Raw genomic sequence first — 26,587 nt, forward strand, 5'->3', positions numbered from 1 at the left:
TCCGGTCCCCGGCCTCGCGGCGGCGGCGGCAGCGGCGGCGGCGTCGTCTGCTCCGGGCAGCGGCGGCGGCGCGAGCGGCCATGGACGCGGGCGCCGGGGCCGGCGCGGGCGCCGCGGGTTGGAGCTGCCCGGGCCCAGGTCAGAGCGCCCCTCCCTCACCACTCCATCGCCGCTCCTTCCTCTTCTCCATCTCTCCTCCCTCCAGACCCCCACGTCCTCTCCGCCCTCCGCTGCTCCCCACCTTTACGTCCTAAGTCTTCCTCCCTCCATCCCGCCTCCCACCCAGGCCCGGTCTCCATCTTTCCGGGCTGGGTCTTCCTCACACCGGCCGCATCCTCCCTGGCAGTCTCTCCCCTGAGCCCTCTCAGTCTCGTCTCTCCAGACCAACGGTGCTTCCAGCCCTGGGGGCTCCAAACCCTGCACCCGCTCGGACCCCCAACTATTCTGAGCGCGGGGCGGGGGTGGGGTGGACGAAGTCCAGGGAGAGAATGTAGGGGAAGGGAGCGGCTCCGGTGCAGAGCCCCTTCCCACATGACCCCTGCCCGCCATCAACCCCTTCCCCTTCCACCTCAGCCTTTCAGCCTCTTCTGTACTGGGTCGCGCCCTCTGCCATCCCTGCCCATCTCCCCCCTGTCCCCTCTGGGCTAAAGAGACACACACCCTTTATGCCTGTGCAAGGGAGAGGAGCCTGGAACGGGGGTGCAGGAGACGTTGGGCAGTGCGGGGCGGTGTCCCCGTAGACCCAGCGTGAGGGGCGGCCTGGGGAGGAGAATTGCAGCTCTTGGCAGAGTGAGCCAAGTACTTCCACCGGGATGAAAAACCCAGGGCTCCAAAGGGCTAGAAGGTGTGTCCCTTCCCCCCGCCAGCAGCTCCCCAGCCGCCCCTACCATCCCACAATCCCTCCTCTCTTCCTTCTCACAGGACCCACAGTGACCACTTCAGGCTCCTACGAGGTATCAGAGGGTTGTGAGAGGAAGAAAGGCCAACGCTGGGGGTCCCTGGAACGGCGGGGGATGCAAGCTATGGAGGGTGAGTTTTCCCAAAAAGCTTTCTTTCCATCCCCCTCACCCAATTTCCCTTCACTTCTCCTTCCTCCCTCTGACCCCCAAAACTCTGAGCCAGGACACAGCCCTTCCCCCCAGTTCAGCTCAGCCCCCTCCACCCCTCCTCAGGGCTCAGGGCTTGAGGGAAGTTCAGGGTACATCCCTTTGGAGTCCTAATCACCAGGTAACCAGGTTGTGTGTCCCAGGGGAGCTGCCAGACAGAGAAAGAGGCCTTGTTGGACAGAGCTTTGAAGCAGCCTGTCAGCAGGGGGTTTGTTCTCACTGCCTCCAGACCCAGATCCCAAGCTGTCTCTTATTTTGAAAAGCAGGGAAGTGAGCATGTGAATTGTCTTTCTGGTGCCACCACCACTAATTTCAAATGGAAGCCTTGTGGCTTTGGTTCTCTAGGCTATCTTACCGCCTGAAAGAGGGAGCCTGGGAGCAGGGCTGGTGAGAAGGCCAACCAACCTCCCAACACACATGTATCCCCACCAACACCAGGAGCCTGGAAGCATGCTGGTCCTGTTTCCAGGACTCCTGTGAAGGGTCCCTATGCACACTCAATATGGACGATCCTGCTCCCCCAAGGGGGACAGATGATGCAAGGGGTCCCAGATGAACCTTAGGCTGTGGTTATTGGACAAAGATCAGAGATTCCAAATTTTAAAACAAAGCAAACTATTGCCATCCAGATAAGATTTTCTATTTAGAGGAACTGCATTGCAGCAAAGGAGGGCGTGCTCGCCAGCCAGAGGCTGAGGACTCGCACACCCCAGTTTCTTAACGCGTTAAAATGTCAGGCTATCTTTTACACCCAAGTACAACCTATGACTTCCCCCTTAAAACTGCCTTGTGGTCAGCAGGGAGATCTCCTGACACTCAGCAGGGAAAAGAAAAGTGGACCTGGTAGAAAATTCCAAAAAGACTATTCGATAGAATATATTTGAAAGGGCCCCAGTGTTTGTCCAATAAAACATTTAGAGTCATTTCATTCAGATGTTCTCTTTCTCTACCTGCTGACAGGCAACCCTTACTTATTATGGAAAGGCTAATTTCTCACAAGCCACCCGGACCATTTGTAAACTTTGTACAAACCCCCAAACTATAATTCTTGCCCTATTTGGCTTAAAGATACACCCAGTGTCTGAATCTTTCTTGACTACTTGTCCTGCTACCCAGAGACGAGGATGGAAGAAGCAGGTATCCTTGTGCCAGCTTCACATAGCTGAGCCAGCACCTGGCTGCCCAGTCTGCCTGAAGGCAGTACTTGGAGGCCACCAGGGGCAACATTGGTCCAGAAAGGGCCCGGGAGGGGGATGGGCTACCTCCAAACTTGACTCTCACACTTGAAGCCTCCTCATGCATGCACGTCCTGCCCAGGGGCTCTTTGGGGGACACCAGGTGGCACTATTATACCATCTCTGCCCTGGGACAGTGAGTTGGAGGGCCCTCTAAGGCCTGTGGAAAGGAAGTTGGCTCTTACTCGCTGGTGGCGGGGGGTGGGTCTCTCCTAGGGGAAGTGTTACTCCCAGCTCTCTACGAGGAGGAAGAGGAGGAGGAAGAAGAGGAAGAAGAGGTGGAAGAAGAGGATGATCAAGTGCAGAAAGGTGGCAGCGTGGGCTCCCTGTCGGTTGGCAAACACCGGGGCCTGAGCCTCACGGAGACAGAGCTGGAGGAGCTGAGGGCTCAGGTGCTGCAGCTGGTGGCAGAGCTGGAGGAGACCCGGGAACTGGCAGGGCAGCATGAGGACGACTCGCTGGAGCTGCAGGGTGAGTGCCTGTGATGGGGCCGGAGGGCCTGGGCCCAAAGGCACTGGATCCCAGGCCTGATGCCCACTTCCCCGTCACTGCAGGGCTCCTGGAGGATGAGCGGCTGGCCAGCGCCCAGCAGGCAGAGGTGTTCACCAAGCAGATTCAGCAGCTCCAAGGTAAGTCCTAGCGCTTGGACTGGAGGGCAGGTGGTCATCCAAGTACTTTTTTCTTGAGGGTTTGGCTGAGGCATAGCAGACATAGCAGACCATCGGAACCGAATGCAGTACTTTCTCCTCATTTTCTTCTACTATTCTTGCCCTGTTCTCCTTGCCTCTCCATCCTCCTCTTTACCTAATTTCCTTTCTTTTTGCACCTCTAACTGGCTCTTCTGTTCCCCCTCCTTCCCTTTCTTGCCCTCCCATTTCACCCCCTTTCCGAGGCTCTCTCCTTTTTCTCTCCTCAGTCTCTCCCCCTCACACCTGCATCCCTTTTTCTCTTTGTTCTCCTGGTCAGTGCCACAGGTAGGTAGTCAAGGTTGAATTCCAAACCAGATTGCTTTTGCCTGTCCCTCCAAGGGCATCATGGGAAGATCAGTGAGCCAATGAGAAGTGACTGGAGGGGACTCTCTGCATCTTTTAAGGGAGGCAGATGAGAATGCTTCTTTTGCTCCCTAACACCGAGCTGGTGGCCCCAAAAGCCCTTTCTTCTAACACCCACGTGCCTTTGTCTGGGAAGCAGCAAGGCAGTCGTCCCACATTCCACTGCGCCGCCAAATAAAGAGGCAGGTTTTGTTACATCTGTGGGCTTTTGGAAGGTTCCTGGGAGCTGTCCTAGAAAACTGCAGGGACTCTCCAGGGAGAACTGAGATCAAGCCAAAAGAGAATTATAAATGGAAAAAAAAGGGAGGCCGGCAAGCAGGCCTGGAGAGGAGCAAGCCAAGGTGGGAGAGGAGGAGGGAAAGAGAAAGGAAAGAAGATGTAAGCAAAGGTAGATGCAGGAAAAGTAGACAATAAACAGGCTGAGGTGGGAGGGGAGGGGAAGGAGAGAAACTGCAGGAGCTATGTTGCTCAGGGAAAAGAGTGTGAGCATTGGTCTCAGGTCACCTAGATTCTTGAGCCCAGCTCTGCCACATAACAAGCTTTGTGATCTTGGGCAAGTCACTTTTATCTCTCTGAGACTCAGTTCCTTAACTGTAAAATAGGGCTAATTTAAATGTTTTGTCAACCATTTATTGAGTGTCTGTATACTTGGAGGAAGTGCTATGAACGAGATAGACCAGATCCCTCCCCTAATGAAGAGTACATTCTAATGGGGAGAGGCAGAAAATAGACAAACACCACCAGTTCAGGTGGCAATAAATGCTATGAAGAAAATATAACAATATGATATGGAGAGATGGGGTAAGATGGAAGTTTATTTTATTTTATTTTTGCGGTACACGGGCCTCTCACTGTTGTGGCCTCTCCCGTTGCGGAGCACAGGCTCCGGATGCGCAGGCTCAGCGGCCTTGGCTCACGGGCCCAGCCACTCCGCGGCATGTGGGATCTTCCCGGACCGGGGCACGAACCTGTGTCCCCTGCATCGGCAGGCGGACTCTCAACCACTGTGCCACTAGGGAAGCCCAGTTTATTTTTTATATGGTAGTCATAAAAGTCCTCTGAGAAGAGGACATTTGAGCTAAGACCTGAATAATGAGGAAGATCTGAGGGACGTGCACACCAGGCAGATGAACCAGCAACTGCAGAAGGTCAGAGGCAAGAATGAGTTTCATGTGTTTGAGGGACAGAACAAAGGCTGTTGTGGCTGGAGCAAAATGCATGTGGAGGACTTGGGTAAGAGAGAGTTCTGAGAAGCAGGCAGAGTTCAGATTACAGAGGGCCTTATAGGTCAGCTGAGAGGTTTGACTTTTATTCTAAGTATAGTGGAAAAACATGGGAGGGTATTAGCCAGGGCTGGAGGCTGGCTAATTTTTTTTTTTAATTTATTTTTAAAATAAATTTATTTATTTATTTATTTATTTTGGCTGCGTTGGGTCTTCATTGCTGCGTGCGGGCTGGTGGCAAGCAGGGGCTACTCTTCGTTGCGGTGTGTGGGCTTCTCATCGCGGTGACTTCTCTTGTTGCGGAGCATGGGCTCTAGGTGTGTGGGCTTCAGTAGTTGTGGCACACGGGCTTCAGTAGTTGTGGCTCGCAGGCTCTAGAGCGCAGCCTCAATAGTTGTGGCGCACGGGCTTAGTCGCTCCCCAGCATGTGGGATCTTCCCGAACCAGGGCTCGGACCCGTGTCCCCTGCCTTGGCAGGCAGATTCTTAACCGCTGTGCCACCAGGGCAGTCCCCACTTTACTTTTTTAAAAGAGCACTTCAGCTACTGTATGGAAATTGGATGAAGAGAAAGGAGTCAAAACAGTGAATCTGGTCAGCAAATAACTGCAATAGTCAAGAGATGGTGATTGGTTGGATTAGAGGGATCAGTGCTGTAGAAATGGAGATGATTGAGAATGTAATTTGAAGTTGGAGTTCTCAGGACTTGCTGAATTGGATTGGGGGATAAGAGAGACATGAAAGATGACTTTACCTTGAGAAACGGAATAGATGGTGGTGTCATTTATTGGAATGAGGACAGCTTGACAAGGAACAAATTTTGGGGCTAGAGGAACCATTTAAGACACGTTTTCTACATGTTGAGTTTGGAATGGCTATTGACATCTAAGTAAATATATTAAGGAAGCAGCTGGGTATATGAATCTAGAACCAGGGAAGAAATCAGGACTGGAGATATAAATCTGGGAGTCATTGGCGTATAGATGACATTTGAATCCAAGGGAGATCACCATGAAATCACATGGAGAGATATAGAAAGAGGAGAGAAAAGGGTCCAGTCCCAGGGCTACTCTAGAATTTAAAAGTCCAATAGAGGAGGAGAAATGAACAAGAGACTGAGGTAGGAGGAACTACTGAGGCATCTGATGACCTGGAAGCCAAGAGCAGAAAGTGCTTCAAGGAGACAGTGATCAGTGGTGTCAGAAGTTGCTAAGTCAAGTAAGATGGCCATTGGATTTGGCGAGATGGAGGGCTCTGAGACATTTCAGTGAAGATAGAAGCCTGATTGTATCAGGATCGAAGAGGAAAGGGGAGGTGAAATGGAGAAGGTGAGTACCCATAATTCCCGCAGACATGTCTTGAAGAGAAGCAGAGAAATAAGGGAAATGAAGTCAAGGGAGAGCTTCTGGTGTTTGGGTTTTGGGGGGATGGGTCACAGTAGATCATGTTGATCTGATGGAGGAAAGGATCCAGTAGAGCATTGGATCTCATCTGAGCGCGGGGATGGGGGTGGAGCTGCGGGTCTGGTGAAGGCGCCCAAACCCCACCTCGCTGGAGCAAACGGAGTCCTTGCGCACGTGCGTTGCCCGTTTCCGCCAAGAGGGGGCGCGCGCGGCCTCAGAGGTAGCTGGTGTTGAGAGGCCGTTCCGGCCGCCGCAGCCCCTTGGGGGCTGGGACCGGCTGGCGGCGGGAGGCCCCCCCAGAGAGACCACTTGCGGGGTAGGAGGGAGATTCCGGCGAGATGGAGGCCATAACCAGTGAGTGAGAACTGACTTCACTGTGTCCCCCTCCCCGGGTCTTCGGCCTCGCCCTGACGGCCCCAGCTTCACTGTCAACCGGCGCCAGCTCTTCAGAACCCTGGTCAGGCCCTTCCACCTCCCAGCCGGCCCGCCCCGTCCATCTTCCCGATAAGACCCTCCCTGGGGCCTGTCTGCAAGCCCCACCCCTCCGCCCCTCTGTGTTTCTAGTTAAGAGCTTTCTGAGGCAGAGCGCGACCTTTCTCCGTTCCCCAGTGCATCTGAGAATGTCATTTTTTAGGGCTAGACCCCAGAGGAGAACCTAAGGGAGTTTTGAACCCGAACATTGAGGGCAAAGTGGGGAAGTAGAGGTTGGTCAGCCCTCCAACAGAAAACCCACCCAGGCCTTTATCCTAATGGCCGGTTGACTTGTGTGTCCGTTCAGTAGTGGAAACAGCAAGGGCTTTGTTTCCTTCAAACAGGAAGGAAGTCAGAGAATCTAAGTGGAGATGTTTGGACTTGGCACAGGGGTGATCAATTAATACTTGTCAAATAGACTGAAGAGAGGAGACAGCTAGGATGGTTGTAGAGAAGGAGAGACTGGCAAAGATGTGGCTGGAGCCGCCCGTGTAAGGTTGGCAGGAGACCTACCCCCGTGCCACTCCCACCCCGTACCCTCGCCTCCGAGACACCTGGTCCGCTCAGCATTTATGTCTGCAGTGTGTCCAAATTTTTATTCTCAAACCTCCATGTTCTGTTCTAGTTTTTAAAAAAATATCCAAACATGTAATTCTTTTTTTTTTAACATCTTTATTGGAGTATAATTGCTTTACAGTGGTGTGTTACTTTCTGCTGTATAACAAAGTGAATCAGCTATACATATACATATATCCCCATATCTCCTCCCTCTTGAGTCTCCCTCCCACCCCGAACATGTAATTCTGTACCCGTGGTCCTCAGTAAAAGTGTGTGGACTAGATGTATCCCTGCCTCATTTATGCATGAATACAGCAAATATTTATTGAGTGCATTATGCTGGGTTCTCTGGCAGATCCTGAACCTGTAATGGTGAGAAAAACAGACATGTTTCCTGTCTTCATGAAGCTTACAAGTGGAGACCAACGTTTTATGTACACACACACACTGTAAAAAGTACAAGGGGCTATGAGAGCATTTAATGGAGGGCTTTGCTTAATTTTTTGAGGAGGTTGGGGGTGAGGCTAGGGAAAGTTGAAATCTGAAGGGTGAGTAGAATGAACAGGAGTTGGGGGCAAGGGATGGGGACAGTGTGCCTTGCAAAGAGTTTGTGGGAAGGTCCTGACCCTCCCAATCCAATCCTCACTAATTCCTGAATCCTGACTCCCAAATTTTGAATTCTCTGTTGGTGGCAGTGCCTTTTACTCTCGCTCCACTTTTAGTCTCCTGATCCTGGATGGGTACGTCTGTCCAGAAACCTTGAGATGCTCCACGGATACTGAGAGCTCTGACACGTTTCTTTTGTAAATTAAAACCTATTATAAAATATAGGCTTGTTGTGAAATGTCAGACAGCACTGCTATATATGATGTGGAGAGTAAAAGCCCCTCTCACATGCTGTCTCATTCCTCGGAAGCAGCTGTGCTGTATGGTTTAGGACATATATCTTTCCAGATCTTTTTCTATGTCTTTGTATATTTGTGTTATATATTATACATATGAATATTTTTTGCAAAAATAAGATAATACCATGTATTTTACAGCTCATTTTTCTTCCTAGTTAGTATATTATGGAAACTTTCTCATGTCTTCTCTATGGATCTGCCAGTTTCTTTTAAATGGCTGCCAGCATTCTATTTTACCTTCTTCAGTTTAAGCTATCCCTTATTGATTGGCATCTAGGTTATTTTCCCATGTTTGCTTCTCATGAGATGAACCTATATTTGAATTTCAGCTGTGAGCTCTAAATACACATTGTTTTGGGACCAGTACTTACACAGGCAGTTCATGGGAGATCTGAGGCTCTGTGAGTTCTAAGCTCCCAGACTGAATAGATGAGAATAGTCTGTGTAAATTTTTTTAGTAAGGGGCTTTTTGGAAAGACTCAGGGCATCAGTAAAATGCTGTAAATTAGGTTTGGTCTTTAACTGTCAGGCGATTTCATAGAAGCACTTAATACTTTTCGTTTGGAGGAGCCTAATTTGTTTTTGATGCCAAACCTCAAGATCTACTTTTCTACTGCACCTTGCTACATAGATTCACTCTGTTCTCTTCTTAGGTATTCCCTTTATTCCATATCAGGTGAAGCTATACTTCTCTGATGGGGTAGAGAGCAGGTTGTCGGGAGTTTCCAGATAAGAAATAAGTCTGCCTTTAACTTTGTGCTTCTAGAATATGGTAGATTAGTTCACTTGTCCTCTTGATCATCTCAAGATCGTCTTTGGGCTTTGCAGGTGAGCTGCGGTCTCTACGGGAGGAGATTTCCCTGTTAGAGCATGAAAAAGAAAGTGAACTTCAGGAAATAGAACAGGAGTTGCATTTGGCCCAGGCTGAGATCCAGAATCTGCGGCAAGCAGCAGAGGACTCTGCGACTGAACATGAGAATGACATAGCCTCCCTGCAGGAGGATCTCTGCCGGATGCAGAATGAACTCGAGGACATGGAGCGCATCCGAGGAGAGTATGAGATGGAGATCACCTCCCTCCGTGCAGAAATAGAAATGAAGAACTCTGACGTATCCAATAGTTTAAGTCTCTCAGATTTCTCTGAGATGCAAGGTATGAGAAAACCAGCCCTCCTCCTGGTCTATCAGTGAAATCAAGCAGAGGGAAATAGTACGCAAGAAGATGGTGGAAGGTGGGCTTAGATCATGAATTGGGAGCCTCTAGAAAAAGCTTCCATGTTGGATTCAAGACTGTAAGAGAGAAAAACTTGATGTCATATAACCAGTCTGTAATGGTGTAAGAAATAGCACCATGGAGCTGTACCCTGAGAATTCTTCCTCAGAGAGCCATTGGGCATTTGTTGATTTGCCTATGCTAAAGCCCTTCCTGAAAAAGTTTCCATTTCTGGGGTGGGCGTATAGGGACCTGTCACCTTGGAAAGCTTCCCACTGCCCTGGCATCGTGGTGCTTTGCTTGGGTCACTTTCTGTGTGGGTTGGGGTGAGGGGTTCCCAGTCCTGCTCCCAAGTCCCAGAATGCCCACAATGCTAATTTTTAGCCTCCTTTAGTCCTCCCCAAGTAGAAGCTTTAGGGGGCAGCAAACCAGAGCACAAGACAGCTGGAGAGGAACAGAGGTTATTTCCAGTAATACGTGAGTCCTCAAAAGCTTAGAGCTCTGCTCAGTCTCCCAGCTAGCTGCTAGGTTTCATGACATCAGAGCGTTTGCCTTTATTCTGAGGCTAGATTTATGATCTAGGTATAATGCGAGGCCCTGTACTAGGCCAGGTCAAGCAGAGGCAATCAACGAGGAATCAAAGAACTGCAAGTTTTCCCAGCTGTAGCAGGCCTCTCAGAAGCGCTTTTGGGCTGGTGTACTAGGAGAGGGAGGCCAGCACAGTGGGAACGCTTGGGCTGGAGTTAAACAGACCCAAGTTCAGAATCTCAGCTCTGCTAATTAGCAGGACAAATAGCCTGGTTATTATCTCCCTGGACCTCAGTTTCCATAGCTATAAAAATTGATTAATAAAACTTTATAGCTGCATGGGATTCTGGAACAGGAAAAGAACCTTAGGGAAAATGTAGAAAAATCTGAATGAAGCATAGAATTTAGTTAACAGTAAAGTACCAGTGTTCATTCCTTAGTCATGACAAATGTACCCATGGGAAGATGTTAACAGTCGGGGAAACTAGGTGAGAACACTCCCGGGGAATTCTGCACTATCTTTGCAACTTTTCTGTAAATCTAAAACTCTTCTAAAACTAAAAGTTTATTTAAAAAGAAAGAAAGAAAGAAAACCTTATATGACTATTTGGGGGATTAAATGAAATGCCTAGTGTATTGAAGGCACTCACATACAACTGAACCCGAGGCTGGACTCATCAAGTCTAATGCTTAGCACGTGGTTGGTTTTCATTAAAGATTAGTTTCCTTCCTTCCTTCTATGATAATCTGGAGTATGCCGAGGACTTTTGATTGGACTAAAGAGGGAACATTAGAAGTGAATTTCAGGGTGTTGAATCTCAAAGCAGGTAAGATAGGCTTTGTATTCTAATTCGAGCAAGCTAGTGTTCTCTAAATATCAGCAGTATTCTGAGAGAAATAATTCTTAATCATGAAGAAACAAAACAGATATGGGTGTTTCTATTATCACAGCATTAAAAAGTATTGGTATCTGGAACTTAGGGACATGTGCTGGGACATTTCAACCAGATCTCTGCTGATGCCTGCGGATGGAGGATTTGTAGGTTTGGTCGGGGTGGGCTTTTTTGTCAGAGATAAAAGATCATTAGAAAGAATTCTTGGCCATGTGCAGGCCGATGGATTTGGTGTGGTAATAAAGGAAGTAAAAGGATGCCTGGGTTGTCTCTGAAAGCCCGGCACTGGCAGTATGACATCTGGCAGTTAACACTCTCAGCTTTTTGTACTAAAAGTGTAAGAGGAAACTAACTGTAAACAGTTGAATGGAAACTTTAAATTCAGTAAACCAAAAACTTACTGAAACCCTCGCAAGCTCCTAAAAATCTCAAGGCTGTCTTGGTTGGTGTTTTTCCCCCTGCCACCCCTACCCAACCCCTTGGTTGGGGTTTTGAAGATGGGCACACAGGGCAATCTTCTGGGAAGTTGAAAAGAAGGGCAGCTAACTGAAAGAGGATAAAGACTCACTGCGGTGCGGAACTTTCCGGGCCCTACCTTCTAAGCCTCTGCATGTGGTATCTCATCTGTCTTTAGAAAAAGAAACTCTTCAGCTTTCTGCAGCCAGATTTCTAGGCAGGAAAATTGTGGGCTGGTCGTCATTGCTTCCTCCCTGGGATCTCACCTCTCTGCCTGTCCTCTGCAGAAGAGTTGCAGCAACTGCGGGACCGCTACCACTTCCTGAACGAGGAGTACCAGGTCCTCCGAGAGAACAACAGTAGCCTCACAGGACAGCTTGCGGATCTGGAGAGTGAGAGGTACAGCCTGGAGGCTGGCGGGGCTCTTTAGGACTGGGCTTTTCCCTGAGTAGAACTGGTGAAGGCAGATGCCAGGCTAATGAGCCTCCCTCCGGTCCTGGTGAGCCAGTCCTTTCCTTGGTATCCAAAGGATACGGATGCTGCCAAGAAGTAGGTCTTGGGGTCCAACCCAGATGTCTCAGGACTAGAATTGAGTGAGTTCTAAAATTTAGTTTTCTTCCATTCTAGGCATTAGGTCTGGTTTGCTCTGCCCTAGAGCAGATAAGAAGCAATTCCTTTGTTGTCCTCCCAGGCATGATTCAGTCTGATGGTATATTACCGCCAGATTGGAGCTGGCGTGACTCCAGGCCCAGCCTCGAGCCCGACTGGATTAGTACTCTTAGGGTCTCCCAGAGCCAGACATGCCTTTGCAGACTGAGGTGCTGGGGACTTTTTCTATAATCTCCTAGGTGTGTTTGAGAGGTGAATCACTATAGAAGGCTCCTTTTGCCTAAAATGAAGACATCAGGACCAAGCACACTTGGCAGGTGATGCCGGGCAGAGCTCTCTCCCAAACGTGACTCTGGGGTTCTGGATTACAGGACACTAAGAGCAACAGAAAGATGCCTGGAGTCCCAAGCACTAGGGAGTATGAAGTCAGCAGAGTCTCAGACTTCAAAAGAGGATTTCCTGGAGCCTGATCCTGAAATGCATTTGTTGCGACAGCAGCTGCTGGGAGCTGAGGAGCAGATGCATGACATGCAGAACAAGGTAGGGAAAGGCAGGCCCCTTTACGGCCTCGCTCCCACCTTCTCCTGGCCTGTGGCCGCAGCATCTCCTTGGACACGAGGCTGACAAAGGAGGCAGGTGCTGTGGCAAGAGATAGGACTCCAGGGTCTCACTTGCTTGCCTTTTACTGAATATTCCGGTAAAAGGAATGACATACTCTGCCCAAGCCTGTTCCCAGAGAGCCTGTGGTACCTGTTGTAAATCCTCCTTCCTGTTGCGTTTCCCACACAGTGTAAGAAATTGAGTTGGGAGTTGCAAGAGCTACAGCACCATCGCCGGACCAGTGAGGAGGAGCAGAGGCGGCTGCAGAGGGAGCTCAAGTGTGCACAGGATGAGGTCCTTCGGTTTCAGACTTCCCACAGTGTCACCCAGGTAAACACTGACAGGGGAAGGGCATCGGGGAGGGCAGAAGGGCCTACATGGAGTCGCCATTGCCGGGGAGGATGAACGCAGAGGAAGGCTGTGCTCTGCTGACTCCTGCCCTGCAACCAGAGAGCAATTGGAGAAATCACACAGCATTGCATTCTAGAAATGGTAGTCGTTATCGAGTGTGTGCCGCAGAAAAGAAACTAAACCATAGGCCTGTGGGAGTGCCTCAAGGTGTCTGCGTCTGGAAAGGAGCCACTCTGGTCTGGAGAGGGCTCTGCTGATTCCCGAGAGTAACCGTTCTTCCCACATCCTCCCCACCGCAGGGCGAGGAGCTGAGGACCAGACTCTGTGCCCTGCAGCAAAAGTATGATGCTAGCCAGGATGAGCAGAATGAGCTCTTGAAGGTACAGCTACAACTTGAGGCTGAGCTCCAGCAGCTCAAAGATATGAAACCCACAGTCGTAGAAAGCCAGAGTGAGAAGGTAACAACGACCCCAAGGTGAGGGGCCACTTAGGTTCCAGAGGTTTGGGGGGAGGGGGATAAGAGTTGAGTGCTGAAATAGCTCTAGCTGCCACCTGTGCGGCACCACAGGTACAGAACTCCAGCCGCCCTCGAGTCCTCTGTTAGGTGAGAGGACACCCGTAAGTGCAGGGCAGGGAGAAGTGGATTCTCAAGACTGTCTGTGTCTGAGAGTGACTCAAGCAGAAGCGTGAGTGGGTTAAGGATCCCAGAGGTACTGCCCAAGGCCCCCTCCACCGCAGGAGTTACAGTGCCAGCTACAGAAGCTGCAGCTGCAGTACCAGAGCATCATGTGTGAGAAGGACGAGCTGCTGGCCGTGCAGCAGCAGCTGCGAGACAGCCTGCGCTGCCACGAGGCAGAGGTGCAGCACCTCAAGGGCATCGTGGCCTCCTTCCAAGAGAGCAGAGAGAAGGTAAAAGAAGCTTCAGGTGAGGGAGAACGTAGCACGGCAGAGCCTCCCATGAGAGGACAAGTCCACAGGAGGAGTGGGGTGGTGGAGTTCTGTGGAGGAGCTGTCGATGAGGGAGATAAAAAAGTGCTTCATGGAAACGTGATCTCAAAGGGTCACGATGCGCTCAGCTTCCTTCGATTTTAAATCAGAAAGAGCTGTAAAAAGGAGGCCGCTTCCCTTCCCCACCTTCCAAAAGAGGAAGTCCCAGGTCTCTGTGTAGAGCCTGTTAGGGATTGGTCCATCTCAGGTGGTCCCTGCTGGGATGAAATTGGAACTGGAAAGGACAGGACCCTTTAGTCCCTGCCTGAGAGGAGAGAGTGCAGCCGCGGGGGCTTCTGGGATGATGGCGGGGTCTGCCTCCCCTGCCCCAGAATGCAGAGATGCACGCCCAGCTGCAGGAGATGAAGCGGCTGTACCAGACCAGCAAGGATGCGCTGGAGCGGCAAAAGCACATGTATGATCAGCTCGAGCAGGACTTCTTGCTCTGCCGGCAGGAGCTGCAGCAGCTCAAGACCACCCAGTCCATCCCAGAGGACAAGGGAAAGTGTGCTGATAAGGTAATTGTAATTAAGAGAGGTGAGATCTCCTGAGCCTTGGAGAGAGGAGGTATAGAGGCAAAAGATGAAGTCATCCAACCAAGAGGCTTGATGGACTTCCTGTCCAATCACAGATGTATGTGGAAAGGCAGAAAACAGGCAGAGCCCCATGCTGTTAACTTTAAAACCTTGCCTTGACCTTGACTTTGAGCCCAAGCCACAGCTTAGTAGAATCAATACCTCTGGATCCAGTCTGAACACCTGAAGATTTCACACATGATTTCATTTGTGTAGACATTTATACCTTATTGTTAGAACTGTAGTGATATCTTGTCATTCGTGGAAAAGAACATATACATAGGCCCATATACACAACTATGATTGTTAGAACTAGAAAGAGAAGGTCCAGTTTTCTGAGGCAGATAGTAGGTGCTCTCGTCAAAAGGCATGGTCTGTGCCCAGAGTGCTAATTGGGTATTAGAAGGACCTAGGCTTTTTCAGGATTTATTCTGTGACTTCAGAGTAGTTAAACTTGAATTTTACCCTCTTTAAGTTGAACAGAACACTATTCTTATCTCACTTTCTTTTAGTAAAAAAATCCTGGTAGTGATAAATAAGGCCTTCCTTCTTCACTTACCCTTTTTTCCATAGTGTGTAAAATGCAAGTCATTATTAGTTAGCCTTGTTGAGTACTTTCAGCTCCTGACCACTGACAGGAAATGGAAAAATGTTGAAGCATGATGCAAAAAAGGTGCAAGATTCCAAAAGATGGTGGAGCTAGTCGCCTTCTGCCAGAATACTCAGTAGCTCCTGCCACAGCCAACAGTAGGCTATATCCCCAGGGAAAGGCCTTCAGAAGACACAGAACTGGGGTCGTTACATGGGCTGCCCCAATAGTCCACCTGCCTTTCTACAGCCAGGCTCACTTCCCCACCCCCGCCCCGCCCCTCCCATTCCATTTAGAGGTCCAGGGGGTCCATAACTTGCTCATCACTTTCTCTCCTAGTGGAAGAAACTATGGGAAGGGAGAAGCATGCTGGCATACAGAGCCAGCCTCTTCTCCTCTCCTAAAAGAACACTGAGATTAGTTTGATACTAGAAGATTTGGGTTTTTGGAATCATGGGATGATTTAGTCCTCTCAACCCAAATTCAGCAACAGCTCATACTTCTCTAAAGATTCTTAAAGCTGATTATGAAAACAAAAATGGGGAAAATTAGGATGAAAGTAAGTCCTTATTGGTAAGGAGCATAGTTACAGAAACAACTGGAGAGTAACAGGAACTAGAATTCCCTGCAGGGTGGGAAAATAGTATCTACCAGAGGAAATGGAGGTGGGGAAATGAGAAGGGAGGGGCGCTGATAACCTCCCTCGAAAACTGCCCTCAGAAAGAACTAGTAGGCAAAATTTAGAGCAGAGCCAAACTTCAGTCCTGAGCAGCCTGCTGGGGTTCGCATTCAGCATCTAGGCCTGTATGGGCGCAGTGCGGCTTGGGGTGATCAGTCTAAGGTGACTACAGGGTGGGAGACCCTGGTGAATCACAAGAGGTAAGAGAACACGGAGTGCTCTGCTGACCGTACGGGGCAGAGAAACGCCAGGGAGCCTGCCTCCCAGAGTAAGCACCCCTGCGCGCCCTGCCCCGTCCACAGTGTGACGCACTGCTCTTCAGACTGACAGAATTGCAGGAGAGGTACAAGGCCAGCCAGAAGGATGTGGCGCAGCTGCAGATGGGGCAGTGCGAGCTCCTGGAGAGGCAGAGGAGGATGCAGGAGGCGCAGGGCCAGCTGCACGAAGAGCTGCACAGGCTCACGTTCCCGCTCCCCAGATCTGGTCTCTTCCACAAGGTAATCACAGCCAGGGGCTGCTGCTAGCTGTGAGGAGCTGCCCAGATGTGACTGTACTTGGGAGAAGTAAAAGGGTGGGGATGGAACTTTTTCTCTTCTTAACCAACCACTCCTTCCTTTCTCACCAACCTCCTCAAACAAAACTGTTCAATATAGCTGATTAGGGCTCTAAATCTTAAAATACATCCTATACTCTGGAATCTGTCCAGCATTTTATATTTAGATATTCAGTCCGTCTGGAGAAAATGCACTTGAAAGCACTTTGCAAACTGCAAAATGCATCCAAACATATGAGGTCGTTACTACTCAACTAGCAGGTCTCCAAAGAGAGACTCCCCTCCTGTCCCAGATGGGCTGTGCAGAGCCAGCCCCCCTAAGGGAAGGGTCCCAAGCAGGAAGGAGGCAGAGGTCTTGCTGTGTAACCACCACAGTTCTAGCCCTCTTCCTTCCACTCTGCCTCACAGAGTCAGGAGCTCCTTACAAAGTTACAAGACCTGGGTGAACTACAGATGGTCTACCAAGGCATGCAGGAGAAGCAGAAAAAACTGATACAGAATCAAGAAAGTGTATTAAAAGAACAATTAGAACTGCACGGAGCGCTGCAACGTTTCAAGGAGTCTGATTTCCGGGAAGTGTTGGAGAATCCGAAGGACTCCAAATGGCCTAAGTCCTCAAAATGTGGTCATAACAAGGTAACTATAGCAAGAGGCAGGGAGATAGTTCTGGGGGCAACAGCATTGTAGGGAAAGGGGGCGCCACAGAGGGGTCAGAGTTCCGAAGCCCTGTTTTGCCAGGCGCAAGGATGAAGCTAGAGCTCCACCCTCGCAGCCGCTCAGGGGCTCGTTAAGATGTGGCTTTAGGTACGGCCTTAGCTGCTCCCTCAGATGGATGCCCAGTTGAAGCACTGTGAACACTTAGAAACCAGAGGACCTGGAAGCTTGTGATCTCCTGATGATTTGACTCAATCTCTTCAGCATCTCATTTTCCAGACGTATTTGGAAGTAGATCAACTTAGCGTTTGTTTGGATCCCTTAGGACTGACTCTAAACGTGCCATCTTTTCCTCATGAACTCGGTGGTAATCGAGAAGGAAGCTTTCCAGGGACCAAAATCTGTAACCTTTTGGCGTTCTACATGAGGCACATCTGAGTCCATTTATTTCCAAGGGAAGAATTCCCAGCCTGTGGGGTTCTTGGTACTGACCTCACTGTCTTCATTGGAACTTTGTGGCAATAACCCTGGTCAGAGGCGTTGGACTAGAGAATCCATGGGTCTCAAGCACCAGCAAGTGGTCATGCCTCTGAGGTCACACTGAAGGAGATTTCTAGACAAGTCTGTTCAGGGTTGGGAGATGCATTTGGTCTGAGGCCTCAGTGGGGGCAAGGAAGAGCAGGTAGACAGTTTCAATTCATTGAAATTGAAGTTTATTCAATTTCAATCTATTTGTTCAGGTATTAGCCTAGACAGGCAGATAGATGTAGGGAATAGCGGAAGTCCAAACTGAGATTTGGTCAGATTCCAGGGGTGTCAGATTTCAGCCCGGATAGCAGACACCAGGAACCAGGTATAAAATATTCCCTTAACCAATCAGATCTCATCCTGGGCATGAGCTCCCAAGAAGCCAGGCCCCGAGGGCCTGGGAAACATGCCCAGGGGCCAGATTCAGAATTGAGGCAGGAGGAGTCCCTCACTACGACAGGGACTTGTAGTGAGACCTTGATTCCAAGTCTGCATCTTCTGAGGAAGAAGTTCTTCATATGCTCATATTCAAGGCCAGGGCTGATTTTAGAATTGCGGGTGGCGGAGGGGACTGAGCCCCAGAGGTCAGGATAATGGATACACCTGACTGAGAAGAGGGAAGGGGAGGGAGCCCGAGTGACCCTGAGATCCACTCAGTGCTGCTTCCTGTGAGATAGGAAGTTACCAGAGCATATGGAAACCAGCAGAAATGGGAGGCCAGAAATCGTGGACTATCTGTCCCAGGGAGATTTTCTCCAGTGAGCAAAAAATTGACACATGCCAGTTACCTGTAGGCAAAGTCAAAGATCTAGGCTGTGGTGAGACGGGAGGGTAAGGTGTGCAGTGCTCTGACCTGTGCTCTCAGATGTCTGCACCAGGAGGGGTGCAGCTAGAAGGACTGCAGTGTCTAGGGTAACGATGCTGTTTCCCCGCCCACTCCTGGCAGTCAAAGGTGATCATCGCCCAGATGCAGTCTCTGCAGGAGCTGTACGAGGCCAGTGAGGCTGAGCAGGAGCTGCGGCAGCAGGAGCAGGAGCGGCTTCTAGAGGAGCGGAAGAGGCTGCAGGCCGACCTGCAGCTCTGCCTGGAAGAAATGCACATGCTCCAAGTCCAGTCCCCTTCTGTGAAAATGAGCCTTGAGTCCTACAAGAAGAGTTATGGGACCACGGACACCAGCAACGAGAACTGTCGCAGAGATTGTAACATTGATGACAACGAGAGCTGTCACGAGAGTTACAACAGCAGCCAGGCCAGCGAAGAGAGCGTCCTCCAGAGCTATGACAGGAGCACCAGTACTGGGGAGTCCTGTGGGAGGAGTTACCGCAGCAGCAGCAGCAGCATTGCCTATAAGAGGAGTTACGGCACCAGCAGGAGCTCTGACACCTGTCACAAGAGTTACGTCAGCAGCAGCATGGACGGCGAACTTGCCGATCCTGAAGATATGGAGGTAAAAGTAACCAGATGTCAGGTCAGATAGGGGAAGAAGGTTCTTGTCTTATTAAGAGAGAAGTCACGGGGAAGGGCACAAGAGGTGAAGTGGGCAGTGGGCTCAGAGCTGAGCAGGGTAACTAACTTACAGGAAATAAATGAGGTACTCTGCCCGCCTCATACGGAGATGCTCCATCGGGATGGAAGTCTAAGATTCAGGACTTTTCATCAACACAGTCATGGTGCTCTTTCTGGGAAGAAATACAGGATTCCCCCGGGCAGCTTCAGATCCTTGTGGCCATTGTTTTGTACCCAAGAAAGGGCCTAGCGAAGAGAGTGGGCGGAGTGCAGGGGCTCCTCAGGGTGCCGTCATCGCTCCCCTGCCCTCCACAGCGCTTTGAGGACACGGTTGCCAAGGTGTTGATCAAGCTGCAGGGAGTGCAGGCCATGTACCAGCTCAGCCAGGAGGAGCACGACCTGCTGCGGCAGCAGATGAGAAACCTGCTAGACAAGCAGAAAGGGCCGAAGGAAGAGCTGGATGCCTGCGAGAAGGAATTCAAGGAGCGCGTGGAACGCTTGGAGAAGACTGTTGCCTCCCAAAATGAGGAGCACGAGGTAACTGCTACCAGGGAGGCAGGGTTTCAGGTAGGAGTCCCTAGAGCCAGAGGAGGTCGGAGCCCTTTCAGAGAGGCTGAGAGAGAGAGGAGCTCATTGCCAGCTCTGTGCAGTTGCCCTCCTCCTGGTCAGAGGGACAGAGCAGGGGCTGAACCCCAAGAGGCTGGGCAGGCTGTTGTGCCACTGATGGACATTTCTCAGGCGCCCGCTGTGCTGGGATTTACTGATCATCAAGACTCCTTGAATGATTTTTTTTCCCCTTTGCCACATCTGTTCTCTTTTGTCCTAGAGCACTTCTATAGAGTTGTATTTTTTTTACCTCCAATTTTCTTTAGTTTGTGTGTATTCCACCTTGTCTCTTCTCTTCAACTAGATTGTAAGCACCTCAAGGACAGGGCTGTGTCTTCTTCTGGATCTCTCATAATGCCAAGCAGAGTGTTGTGCATCCGCTAGGAATGGGACGGAGGGCATCGTCTCTGACGAAGAGTAGTCCTCTGTCCAGTGGGGGTCACTGTACGCATGGGAGAGGCTCAGAGAGCAAGAAACACGTGGGCCTAGGTTGCTTAGTATTGGGACCTGCCCAAGGAGGCCATGATGTGCTGCCAGAAGCCAGGAAAGACAAAACCAGGGAGTAGGGAGCAGGGTTGGCACTTGCCTCCGTTTCCAGGGTGAGGTGCAGGAGCCCAGGTCCAGTCTCAGGAGTATACAACACAGTTCCTATAGTAATGATTGTACCTATTAGAGAAATAGCTTGGGCAAAGTAGGAGTTCCCATCAAAAACAACTACGTAATAAAGCCCCACGGTTCAGAAGGGGTTAGCCCTTTTGTCATTCCCCTGACAGTCCACAGTAAAAACATAATTTTAGTCATCCTTTTTTGATCATGTTAGATGTAAGTCATCAAGTGCCTCAAGTTAGGGAGAACCTCTAAAACTGCTTTAGAGGCTCATTTTCAACAGTTTAATGTTTTCTGTATTATCTACGTCCCCCTGGGCTTTAGCAGGGAGATTTCTGAAGCAGGGGCCAGGCTGATCACGTAGGCCCAGCTGTGGATAACTGGGCCTCCACTACCAACAGATCAAAGAACTGCAGGCCAAGCTGCGGGAGCTGCAGCTACAGTACCAGGCTAGCGTGGATGAGCGGGGGCGGCTGCTGGCCGTGCAGGAGCAGTTGGAGGGGCAGCTGCAGTGCTGCCAGGAAGAGCTTCACCAGCTCAAAGAGAAGAGGTCCTCTGTTACCAAAGAAACCAAGGGAACGAATGGCAATAAGAACGTGAATAAGAATGCCAATGGGGTTAAAAGTAAAAAGGTGGCCAAGCCAAGCCTGGAGAGTTCTGAGGTCAGCTGTGAGACCAGAAAGGTGAGTAGTAACGTTGGTAGCCAGATAAGCAGAAAGTTAAAGGGGATCCTAGGAAGGAAAATCACCTTCACCACCATTCCGACCAGATGAGGTATTTGCAGAGAAGCTTCTGGGATCTCTAATGTGTCTAGAGTAGTTCTATCTTAATAGCAGTTTGGTACTCCCTTTTCCTGTGAGGTCAAGGGGAGAGTGGAATACAGACCACTCAGACCTGGAGCCCCTAGGCTGGATGACTGTTTCAGTTAGACCAGTGCAATTTTCTGGGACCCCTGTTGTTCTTCTTGGGTCACATGCCCAAGAGAAGGACCAAATGGATGGAAAGGGGGATTTACTCAAAGCAGTTGTGTACATATAGGTGGAAGAGGACTGGATAAAATGGGGGGTCACCAGGCAAGGGTAGGAAGCAGCAGTTGAGGTGCAGAATCTTTAGCTCTGGGAGCGGTTGGAAATGGCTAATGGCCAGATAGATGTGGTACGGGTCCAGAGAGGCTGGGTGTGGCCACCCTCCCCACTGTGCGCGGGACATCAGTTCAGTCCCAGGACACGGTGCTGTCTGTGCACTGTGGGAAGCAGCGTGTTCTTGAGGTAGTTAAGCATCGTCATGAGGGTAGTCATCTTTCCAGGTAACAGCATCCCCCATCCTGTACTGCCTCCGCCCCACAGAGTCTGGAGGTGGTGCTGTACTACAAGGCCAGCCACGTGGCCTTGGATGATCAAACGAAAGAGGAAATAGAAGAGGAAATGAAGGAGGCAATTGAGGACGAAACGGAGGCAATTGAGGACGAAACAAAGGAGTCCTGGGATGAACTAGTTTCTGAGCCATCAGGTCCTAGAGAGGTTAAATTCAAAGAAGACCAGGAGGAGAGATATGAAGAGTTCCACAGCCAAGAGGGTAAGGAAGAAGGCAACGACCAAGGGGAGGAGGATGATGAAGCTTCAGAGGGAAGCAACCCCCTCAAGCCTTCTGAGAGCAAAAAGGTAACCACAGCCAAAGGCAGGATCATGTGGGGAATGGGCTCTTGGGCGCAGGTGCCCAGCGTTCAGGTGTGACCCAGCCCTTGGATGGACTTCTACAGGAGTAGAGGCCAGCAAGCTCTGAGGCGTCGCACTGGGGAAAATGGAGGTGGAGGTGGGATTGGAGAGAGCAGTCTCTGCGGGAAAGGCTGTGGAACTGTCTCACAGAAAGCACCTTCTCTGGGAACCGGGGCGTGCCGGTCGGAGTCCTGCCTCCTTTCATTTATGTGGTAATAACCCTCGTTACTCACTTCAGGAGGGTTCTTCACCCTCCGCTAGCACCGCACCACGCATTTCTGTCAGCCTGGGCAAGTCACCCAGTCCTGCTTTCCCGAGGTGCCCTATTAGGGCTGACCTCTGTTGCCGTGAGGGGTGTGGAGAGGCTGCTGTCGCCTGCCGGGCTCTATGTAATATTACAGGGCATGAGAGTGGGGGCCGGGGCCGATCGGAAGTGATAAAATGTTTCCGTCTCTACAGCGGAGCCGTTGGCCGGTCTTGGGAGACCAGCCAGAGGTCTGACCCCTTAGTTACCGGATCTGGAGAGGTCGGGTGGGAGTATCCTGGGTAATGTACCAACTGTACAAAAATATTTCTGTATTTTAACAACTGGTACATCTATACAGGAACATAACTAGCTGAATCTCTGCCCTGGTTGAAGTTAACTGGGGGCTCTGATTTCCGAAGGGTTTGAGTAGAACCTGAATAAGTCCTCAGTTTGCAGTACAGGTTCTTTCTGTCCTTTTAAACACAGGGGAAGAAAATAAGTCTCTTGTGGTGGGATGCCCCAGTCATCTCGAAGTTATCTGGAATTTTCAGCAGTTCAGTCAGTTCAGTCTGCAGCACTGGCTAAGGACCCAGTTACAGTTCTCTGTCAACCTCATGGCAGAGAACCATTGTTTAGGATGTGAAAAGTAGGAGTAACCACAGCCCCTTCCCCAGTGTTCTGTTTCTTTGAATTCTTCATACCCTGCCACATGCTGGTTCAGAGCCTCATAGATTTCCTTGCCTCATGTGCCAGCTTTCTAAACACGAAACTGGATTTTTCTACATCACAATCAAGTACATTCCTTGTGTCTGCATGTGGAGGTGTCCCTTTGCCTCAGTGGGTCCTGCATCTTTTACAGGCAGCTCTGCTGGCATATGTATTACCGCCTGCAAATTCATTTTCTCCCTGGAAGATGGTTGCAGTCAAGAACTCGCCCTTCTCCATCGTTAGCTTGTTTTAGTGCGTTTTGTCTCACAACGACAGCTTCAGACTCCTCGGGGATGTCCCAGAACACTGAGACTTGGTGGAACACAGCCAGAACACGCGGCTAACAAAGGGACAGGTGGCCTGGCAGGAGGCTGCCCTTCCTAGAGTGACCCAGGCAAAGTAGACATCCTGCTCATCCGGAAGGCCCAGCTTTATTCTCTGGAGCTTCACTTTTCCAGTTACTGACCTACAAGAAGGGTCTAGGTGCAGATAACCCTTGCTTGACAAGATATAAGAGGGATATGACAAGCCAAAAATGTGGCCCCGAATTGGACCTACGCCGCTGCTTAACCCTTGCAGTTTTGCATCTCCCATAGGCGACCCACGGGAAGAACCAGGCCCGAGTAGCGGAGAAGAAATACCGCTGCTCTCGCTTACCTGTTGTTTAACCTCTTGATCTCTTTCCCTTTTCCCTTTGTTTTATCATCTTCATTATCTGTTGGATTCACGTGTTTATGTCTTTTTATACCATCTCTCATCTCTGGTCTCTCCTCGTGCCTCTTTCTCATTTGATATGTTGCAGCCATCCCCTGCCCCCAATCCCCCCATCTTCTCCTTGCCTCTCGTAGGCCTGGTGGTCATATCGGCTTTGCTCTGGTGCTGGTGGGCTGAGACGTCGTCCTAACGCAGGTACTGGTATTGCGTCCCCTCCTTCTGAGGGATAGAGGGAGGGTGCAGGTTGCCCTGGCCTCTCCACTTTCCCTTTTCTCTGAGCCGCTTGCTTCTTGCTTTTGCCATTTTACAACAGGTGATAGTCAGGTCTGAGTTTTAGCCCTGGCTTTTCCTTGGGCTACTGCAAAGCCCATAACATCTCAGAGAATGTCTCCCTAACTTGCACGGAATTGGAATGCTCGCCATTGACATAGTTTGAGTTTCTGTACTCTGGCTGGGAAATAGTTGAATGATCCCAGCACTGTGGCTACTTTCAAAGCTCCCTCGACTACTTCTGATGAGCTGATGTCTGACTACAAGGCTGGCCTGGCTGCTCTTTGTCTTTGTTTAGCCCCAGAGCCAAGCTCTCACTACGGTCACTACCCAAGATGGCAGAATAAGGAATCACTGCCTCCCCACTTGGGTGAGAGAGGAGGTCTGGAGAGTTGTGATCCCCGAAGGTCATCTGTATGAGGAGAACTTCGATTCGTCCTTCAGCCTTGGCATCAAACTCTTATCATATTATGTACTTTCTACTGAGAAGTTCTCTGGTTTGGGGATTCTAGTCTCCAAAAAATCAGAACAAGAATGCCACATCCCTTTTGGGGGTCAGATTCTATTGTAATTGGCTTCCCAAGCTAGGCTTTCTGGAGAGAATGTGGTATTGGTGAGAAGTTTCCACTAACCAGAAATGCAGTGTTTTCAGGGAGCCAAACTGATATATTCTGGGCACCAGTCCACGTAATCTGATCTGTCAACAGGGCACCAAATTCAGGAGGCAGAATGTAGTCTCATGGCCCAAGGTAGAACCCTTCCAGACCCATAAACTATTCTCTCTTGGCCTGTTTTGGCTCCTTTCCCACGCTCCCCCTGCCACTCCCACTCCCCCACCCTCTCTTCTCACATCCCTGTAAATGGAGTGTAGTTGGCTCACTGCATAGGTTCAGAGTGACCGCTGGAGCATTTGTGGGTAGCATTTATCACTATTTCCTTTTCTGTCCTGCCTTTTTTCCTCCTCACTTTTTTTTTTTTTTCTCTTCAACCCTTCTCCTTTCTTCTTTTAGACATTCCAGTTACTCACCACGGTCAGTCTTTAACTCCTTTGGTGAGAGGGGTCTCTCCCTGTACCTGTTCCTCCCTGTACACTCCCAGATTTCTGGGTCCGTGTGGGATGAGACCCAAAGCATTCAGCCATAACCTTTCACCAACTCAAACCGAGCCGGGCCTGACCAGAGTGAGAGGAAGGAACTCCTGGGTAAGCGTCCTCTTGGAGGAGCCTGTTATACCCAGAGCCTGGCTACGGCCCAGCATGCAGCTCCCATCCAGAAACTGAGGCAGCAGAGTAGAGTAGAAAGTGTGGCTGACAAGCGGGCAGACACCTTGGGTGAGTCTGTCTCTGTTTCTTAGAGCTTAGTCCCAGTGGGCAAAATGCATAACCTGAACATTAGTTTCTTCAAATGTAAGGAAAGGATGATAAATCCTCTGGCTTCCTCATGTGAGGAACAGATGAGTTCATTTATATGAAGGTACTTTATAAATGATAAAACACCACATAAGTAATAAAAAGAGCATACTCTTACATAATGCATACTATATGCCAGGCACTGTTTAGTCATCTGATAAGTATTAACTCATTTAATTCTCACAATAACCCTCTGAGGTAGCTATCATTTTACGTGTGATAAAACTAAGGCATAGAGGGGTTATGTAATACAGCCAGTAAATTGTGAATCAGATTCTAAGAACTTAATATTAGCATCAGATAAAATTCCAATCCTGTTTCCCCTTATCGTCTCTCTTCATCGGTTGCTCCCAAGTAAGTAGGAAGACACCATACAGCAGCTTCTTCGTGCAGCCTCAGATCACGTTAGCTCTCTGATAACTAATATCACATTGCTAACTTGTTTCATGTATTGTTTATAAAAGCCTTTTGCACATTGCATATGCTAAGCGTTCTCTCCCCTTTCTCTGCCTGCAGTTGATTTTTTGGATCCAAGGCAGAATGTTCCATTCATCTCTATTAGATCTAGTCCATTGTCCACTGTTCTCACCTATGAAGCTTTGCATTTATTTTTAATCTTGACCCTGTGGTTTCAAAGTACTCACTTTTGCAGCCAGCTTCACCTCATCCTCAGGGGTGACCAGCCACCTTCTTATCTTCACCCAGGTTACAGGTGAGGGCGAGCCTCTAGAGTGTTCCTCTCCAGGCCCTCATCCAGCTTATCAGTCACGTACAAATGCTTGTACAGCAGGCTGCCATCAGCCTGCTCTTTACTTCTCCTGTTTTCTCCAAGGAGGTGTTTTAATGACCCTGGTGTTTGCCTCCCTGGGCCAGTGACCAACTTCCTTCAGTCTCCCTCAAGGACATCATTCTCCACAAACGGTCTGGGCTGCCTAAGAACCTCATGTTTGCTGTACTCTGGTGCACTTTCTTCGCTCCCCCACAGTCTTATCATCCTCTTGAGTTCACTTTTCCTCCATCAAGCATTTAATGATGCTGCTGCATTTCCCAGGGGCCCAAATTTACCCTCTTTTTCTTGCCGTGGCATCCGATCCTTTGCTGCAACCGTTTGGATTCTCTGAAATCTGCTTCTGAGTTTGCTCCTACACGCAGGAGCTGGTTCTTCTCACCTCACGGGGCATGAATACAGGCAGCCAGCTCAGGTCATCCACGTAGTGTTGTTCCAGATACCTGGTGGTGCCAGGACTAAGCCCACATTTGTCTGCAGCGGTTACCCAGGAGATAAGAGAGACTGGACCATGATGATGTTTCTGAGGTATCTCTCCAGCACCAGAAGGCAGGGGATCTCTAGCTTAGGGAGGAGTTCAGAAGGCTGGGCACTCACCATTTGTCTTTGGTCCCCACAGAACATGTTTGGGATGTGGAAGCCTATGGTGTTCTTGGCCCTTGCAGCTGTGGCTCTGTATGTGTTACCCAACATGCGACCGCAGGAGACAGAGTCCTACCTCGTGGAGTGATGGCAGGCCTGGGCCAGCCGAGGAGGCAGATCCGCAGTGGCCACTACCCTCAGCTTTGGGCAGGACACACTGTGCCAGAGCCCCCACCCCACCCGTGTGTTCCATGTGTCCCCATCTCCTTAGCC

The 26,587-nt window shown here is 50.0% G+C and overlaps 1 protein-coding gene across 9 annotated transcripts; it reads left to right on the forward strand.

Annotated features, from left to right (window-relative positions):
- Positions 1-26,587, forward strand: CCDC136 (coiled-coil domain containing 136). Of its 9 annotated transcripts, XM_079932383.1 has the most exons (18): positions 1-138; positions 922-1,029; positions 2,558-2,812; positions 2,896-2,970; positions 8,780-9,103; positions 11,328-11,439; positions 12,021-12,189; positions 12,439-12,579; positions 12,900-13,058; positions 13,339-13,509; positions 13,920-14,105; positions 15,733-15,927; positions 16,392-16,619; positions 18,112-18,612; positions 18,987-19,208; positions 20,285-20,566; positions 21,230-21,544; positions 26,352-26,587. In XM_079932383.1, the coding sequence occupies exons 1-18, from the start codon at positions 81-83 to the stop codon at positions 26,460-26,462; spliced, it is 3,612 nt and encodes a 1,203-aa protein (XP_079788509.1). In that variant the 5' UTR covers positions 1-80; the 3' UTR covers positions 26,463-26,587. The 9 variants fall into 9 exon arrangements, with proteins under 9 accessions (XP_079788509.1, XP_079788511.1, XP_079788512.1 ...); XM_079932385.1 differs by lacking the exon at positions 18,112-18,612; XM_079932386.1 differs by lacking the exons at positions 18,112-18,612; positions 18,987-19,208.

This window comes from Stenella coeruleoalba, assembly GCF_951394435.1.
Source record: "Stenella coeruleoalba genome assembly, chromosome: 9".
In the NCBI taxonomy this organism is placed as follows: Eukaryota; Metazoa; Chordata; class Mammalia; order Artiodactyla; family Delphinidae; genus Stenella; species Stenella coeruleoalba.